General features: G+C 55.0%; 1 protein-coding gene across 2 annotated transcripts; it reads right to left on the reverse strand.

The window, feature by feature from the left end:
* Positions 1 to 1,526: 1,526 nt before the first annotated feature.
* On the reverse strand, positions 1,527 to 5,798 carry LOC306813265 (E3 ubiquitin-protein ligase TRIM7-like). 2 transcript variants are annotated; one of them, XM_079328499.1, is made up of 3 exons: positions 4,930 to 5,798; positions 4,709 to 4,821; positions 1,527 to 4,103 (listed from the first exon to the last, which is right to left on the reverse strand). In XM_079328499.1, the coding sequence occupies exons 2-3, from the start codon at positions 4,779 to 4,781 to the stop codon at positions 3,583 to 3,585; spliced, it is 594 nt and encodes a 197-aa protein (XP_079184625.1). In that variant the 5' UTR covers positions 4,782 to 4,821; positions 4,930 to 5,798; the 3' UTR covers positions 1,527 to 3,582. The 2 variants fall into 2 exon arrangements, with proteins under 2 accessions (XP_079184625.1, XP_079184624.1); XM_079328498.1 differs by having other exon boundaries at positions 3,430 to 4,103; positions 4,709 to 4,818; positions 4,930 to 5,796.
* Positions 5,799 to 6,000: the final 202 nt, after the last annotated feature.

The raw sequence follows: 6,000 nt of genomic DNA on the forward strand, positions 1-6,000 counted from the left end.
TCTGCTCCTGGTACTCTTGGAGAGGCTGCTGCAGTCCCTGCTCCAGTCCCATCCCATTCCCACACAGGCACTCCCCACTCTGCACACCCCTTCCATGGCAGCAGACTCTGCACCACTGCTCTGTGCCTTGTCCTGGGTGCCCTTTCCTTCAGCCCCTTCCCAACTACCCCCTTGTCACCAGGACATCACCAGTGAAGAAAAAATGGGGGAGGTGGTTTAACCTTCCCAGCCCTGGCTGCCTCCCAGGAGCTTGGTCCTTGAATGCACCAAGTTCTGGCAGGTGATGAGGGATGCTCTCTCCCACAGCATGTCTCCAGGGTAAGGACTTCATGGAGCCAGTGGTCCAGTTAGGAAACCCACTGTTAATCCAAATATGCAACTGTGAAAGCCAGAAGCCCCTGGCTGGGGCAGTGGGGGCCCAGCCCTGTGCTGCTGTGTGGCTGCAGCTGCACTCAGCATCTGTGGCTTTATTGTCATTGCCAATAATTGGAGTTGTTGCATGTGCCCCTGCAAGACCCAATAGTGACTCTTGGAGTCTTGTCCTCCTTCCCAGGGGAGCTGTTCAGCTCGTGGATGTGGGGAATTGGTGTCTGACCCACCACGTTCCAGTGCATTCTGGGGAACGGGCTGTGCAATGATGTAAATAAAAGTGAGACAAACTTTGGGCTGTTGTGTTGTTATTGCAGGGGGCCAGGGCTGCCCAGGCTGCCTCCCTGAAAGCACCCCAGTGCTGCTGCCAGCTGGCTCTGAGAGCCATCCAGGGCTGCACCATGGCAGGGGCTGCAGGGCAGAGATTTGGCAGCCACCATTCCCTGTTCTGGGGAGCACTGAGGAGCCCCAGCATCCCCTGCAGCCTTGGCCCCTGGCCTGGATCTGGGTTATAAACCTGGTCATGCCATACTTGCAGGGTGGGGGGTTGGAAATTGTGAAGCTGTCCATTTAAAGTGCCACTCAAAACACTGAACACCAATGTTGGATGCATTTCCAAGGTCCTGAATAAGGCTTTAGCCTTGAGCAAGACCTTGGATGAGTTTCCTGGCCAAGCTGTCAAATCAAGGATTTTCTGGACTTGTTTATATTAAAAGAAAAGAAAGGTTTAAAAAAAGAGCATGCCATGGTTGGCTCAGCCAGTCCTTTAAAATAACACTGTGATGTCACAGAGCAGTCTGACAGGGTGGGGGGGGAAAAGCAGCATCTGCAACAGGGAGAACAGTGTAAAAGGAACAGAAGTCCCAGAGAAACCTCACTGTGAAAAAGGAGTTTCATGGGAAATCAGAGTTTCATGGGAAGGATGCTCAGTCAGAGTTGCTTGGCTGATGTGCTGAATCCAGGCAGGCTGTGCTTGGAGCATCTGACAGGCCAATGCTGAGAACAGCATGTCCTTTGAGGTGCCTCCCCTGCCCACTGCTGCAGCCACTTTCCCTGGGAGCAGGAGGGTCCCAGGGGTCTGATCAAACCCTGCTGTGGCCCAAGGGCTCTGGGAGCTTGGACAGCCCTGTGGCCTCTGTGCCAGGCACCAGGAGGAGGCAGCTGTCACTGCCCTGATGTGCTGTCTGTGCCCACGCTGGGTATGGGACAAACCTCCCAGCCCAGTTGTCTCCAAAACCACCCAGAGCCCATGTGAGTCCAGCCTTGCTCAAGGACCCTGGTGTTCCTTAAGCCTTCCTACCCATTGTGGCTCCAGCATGCAGAGATCTCTAGCACATGAGAGTTGAATTTAAAGGCCCCCAAGTCTTTGTGGTGCAATTCTACATGAAATTGTGTATTTCTCACACAAATGATGCCATCATGCAACTCAGCTCTCAGAGAGTTGATTTTTTTAAATGTAATTTTTGTGGGGCACATCAAAAAAGAAACCAAAGCACAAAATTTACCCTCTCCAAACCATAAAATCCCAGTGAAGAGGTTCCCAGACACCAATCTGTTGAAAAACCCAACTTTTCTCCTGTCTGAGGGACTGAGCTGGCTTTCAGAAAGGAATTTATTCTTGATGGAGGTAGGTGTCCCTAACTGCACAGCACAATCTTTTGGGGTGTTTTGCATGACAAAGGACAAAAATACAGAGCTAACAATTCCATCTCCATACACCAACTTTCTGCTGTGAACTTCTGTCATGGTGTAATCCCAGCTCACAACTAAACACTGCACAGCCACTCAGTCACACCATCCCCCAAGAGGCATGGGGGGAAAAAACGAAAAAACCTTTTGATTTGAGCTAAAAACAGTTTAATAATTGAGACAAAGTAATATGTAATAATACTAATGATGATAGTAATTGTAATGAAAAAAAAGTGGAACAAGTGATGCCCAATACAGTTGCTCACCACCCACTGATCTGTGCCCAGCCTGTCCCCCAGCAGTGATTGGCCCCTCCCAGGCAGCTCCCCCAGTTTACACACTGGACAGGATGTTCTGTGGTGTGGAATATCCTTCTGGCCAGTTTGGGTCAGCTGTCCTGGATGTGCTCTCCCCCAGTTTCTTGTGCAGCTCCTTTTTGACAGAGCTGGAGACACTGAAAAGTCCTGGGCTTGGGTAAACACTCCATGAGTGATGGTTTGGTTGTTGCTATCAATATTTTTCTCACCCTAAGTCCCAAACCCAGCACTGTGCTGGCTACTGAGAGGAAAGTTAACTCTACCTCAGCCACAACAGGACAACCTCAGAGGCTCCTGCCCATGGAGTAGGAAATGCCTCCCTGGGAGCAGAGATCCCTGGCTTTCCCAGTCTTGGTGCTACCACAGTGGAAGAGGCTTAGGGCAGAGCTCTGGGGGCAGACACCTGGGACTGACAGTGCTGCATCTCTTGGCAGCACTGGAGTAGAGCAGGGAGACCAATACTGTTGCCTGTGCCCAGATGCCACCACAGAGATGACAATTGAGGTGGCACTAAAGAAAATCCAACCAGAGAGAGATGAAATCTAGGCTGGACCCAGCAATGTCCTCTTCACCTACATCCACCTTCTCTCCTAAGTACAGGATTTAGAGGATTCTGTGAGGCAGGACCTTGATGGGACGAGATCAGAGAATGACAGATGTGTGGGAACTGCCTCTCCTGTGGATTTCAGACACAGCTCAGGACTGTGCTGCCCTCCCTGGGCTGCCCCTGCTGCTGCCCCTGCACTGCTACAGTGCACGTCAGGCAGGGAGAGGCTCTGCATGTGTGGGGAAGATAAGCGTTATCATGAGTATCCAGCTATGTTTGGGGTTTTTAACTTACTTGAATAAAGCCAGAGGCACTCTGAGGTACCCCAGTACCCCTGGGGGAGCTGGACTCTGCTGTATTTTCCATGGCCTCGTGCAGAGCAGCTCTGCAGTGCCCTGGCACTCAGTGGTGGTCCCTGCCATGGACCACTGGGAACCAGGCTCTTCCCTGCACCGAGTGTCTGTGCTCCCCCTGTCCCCAGCTGAGGGGTGGGGATGTTGTGTGTCCACCTCCATGAGCTGCCAGTCCTCCCCTTGGTGGCCAGGGGATCCATGTGAGGAGAAGGCAGCAGGATGCAAGACCCTCCCAGTTCCCAGCACCAGCACCCAAGGTGATGGCATCCACCTTCCCCATGTTCCCTGTCCCCGTGTTCCCTCCCTGTCAGGGGCACAGCCTGAGCCACGAGTCCATCCCCAGCCAGAGCCACGGGCGCAGCCTCTCCCCAGCACACGGGGCCAGGCAGAAAGCAAAGATTGGGGCTTCACTCTCAGCATCAGCAAAAGTCACCTGCTTGTCTGGGAAGTCCAGGCAGATCAGGATGGCCCTGGGGAGGCAGGCAAGGTGCAGGGGGATCCAGTCAGGATCACTGAAAGCATGGTACTGTCCAAACCACTGCCCCACAGCCCAGATCCCCTCCCGCGGCGTAAAACTGAGGACCCCCTTCCTCCTGACAGACTCCTGGGCCACTCCCACAGCCCACCAGTCCCCTGCCTCGGCCACCTGCACCGCCCAGCTGTGTCTGCCCGCCGCGAAGCCCGGGCTGCCCAGCACGCACGGCTCCGGCTCGAAGCGCTCGGGGCTGTCGGGCAGCAGCGCCCACTCCTCCCCCCGGCCCACCCCTCGCTGGTCACTGGACAGAAGCAGGAAGGGGTTGGCCGTGTCCGGGTCCAGAGTCACGTCGGCTGGGGACAGAGGAGGAGAAGCTGCTCAGAACAGGCAGCCCCAGGGCTGCATCCACCCAGCAAGAGAAGGGACAGGGTGAGTTCCTTTTCCCTACAGTGGGAAAACCTCCTAGCTGGGCTGTCCCTGTCTCCCTGCCCAGTCCTGTCCCTGCCCCAGGGCCTGCACACATCCTGGCCAAGGGATCCTCAGTTTCCTGGAGAAGGCACCTGGGTGGTTGGGTGCACATCTGCAGTGAAGCCACCTGGACCTGAGCCGGGGTGTCTCTGGTGCTGTGGGAGGAGCACAGGCAGGTCAGGGCACTAACCAGGGCCAACCACAGCAGATGTTACCCCAAGACCCGTAACCCATGGCCCCAGATTCACATCTCTTTCTATCAGCAGTGGAGAGGGCCAAGGATGTCACTCAGGAGCCTTTGGTGCTGGAGCTGGGTCTACAGATGAGCACCAAGAGTTCAGGTTGCAGCCACCAAGTCCCAACCCATGAAAAGCCCAGTCTGGGGACAAGCCCCAGTGCTTTCACCTTCACTAATTGTCCCACAGCAGAAGCAGGATGCATTTTCTCAACAGAGGACAGTTCCCCCTACTTTTCCCTTCTGAAAACTCACCTCTTCCACTCATCTCCTCCACCTCATCCATCAGGGTCTCACTTTCTACTCTCTCCATGCTGGATGCCAGCATATCAACAGTCAATCAACAGGACGGGATACAGGATTCACTGCTGAAAGTGGGAATTGCAAGACTCAAAGGCTGTCTGAAGATGATAAAGCAGAGAAGGAATGATGAAAAGGTCACAGCATTCAGCACTTTTTAGACAGCTAGTACTCACCTGCTCAGCCTGCAGGCTGGCTCCAAGAAAGCAGGTTTGGGATGGGTTGGAAGGTCTTCAGTCTGCTCCCCACTGCTCTGATCCCCTTATCTGCTCATGGCTGGACTGAGCTTGCTCAGCACTTCCAGCTTGTCTGAGTGAGTCCAGAGGAGCTGGATGGCCTGGAGAGCAGAGCTGGGAGTCTGTCTGGGTACCACCCCTGAGCTTCCCCCTCCCCTTCTCTGGGCAGTGACCTCCCATGCCCTGAAGCTGCCAGCCCACATGGGACCTCATCCAGCACTTGAATTTGGCAATTCCTGCTTTTCCTGCAGTGCCCAGTCCTGTTTGCATCACAGAGTCTGCTGCATCTCCCCTCCTTTGGCCCAGCTGCAGGTGGGTGATAAGAGCCCCTGAGTGCTGGAGGAGTCTGTATCTCCCTGTGCAGGATGCTCAGAGCCCTCCTGGGCCACGGCAGCTCAGGCACCTCCAGCCCCTGGGATGGAGCCTGGGGACACCAGCTGCAGAGCAGTGGCCACACTCTGGGTGTTCAGGCTGCATTCTGTGAAAAGGGGAGGTCTGGCTCCTGCCCTGGTTGTTTGCCCAGTTTTGTCCTGCTGCAGGGTTCATGGTGGAGAAGTTTGCAGGGCATGTGTTACCTCGATTGCTCAACAGGTACATGGGAACAGTGCTGGGCTCTGCATCCCACCTCTGCTCTCCAGGCAGTTCTCCAGGTGTTGAGGGATGAGGGCCTTATTCCCAGTCACAGGGAGCACAAGGTATTCCACTCTTGTTTCACTCTGGAAGGCACCAGTGAGCACAAATAAAGCAGGATGTAAAGGCTGCTGCTGCCAGGTGGCTTTGCAGACACCCCTGTGAACCCCCTGCCTGTAGCTTGGCTGCCTTGGCCAAGCTCACTGACCAGTTCCTTTGCACCCTTTTGGCGTGTCTGACCTGCTCCTCCCCAGCTCCTTCCCCTCCACACAGCCTTAGAACTCACACCCTTCCCTTGGCACACCCAGCTGTCTGGGACAGGCAGCTTTGACCCCACCTTTGCACACCTGTGCAGGCTGGATTTCCCTGGAGCGATGGCCA

Source organism: Erithacus rubecula, assembly GCF_903797595.1.
Source record: "Erithacus rubecula genome assembly, chromosome: 28".
Classification (NCBI taxonomy): domain Eukaryota; kingdom Metazoa; phylum Chordata; class Aves; order Passeriformes; family Muscicapidae; genus Erithacus; species Erithacus rubecula.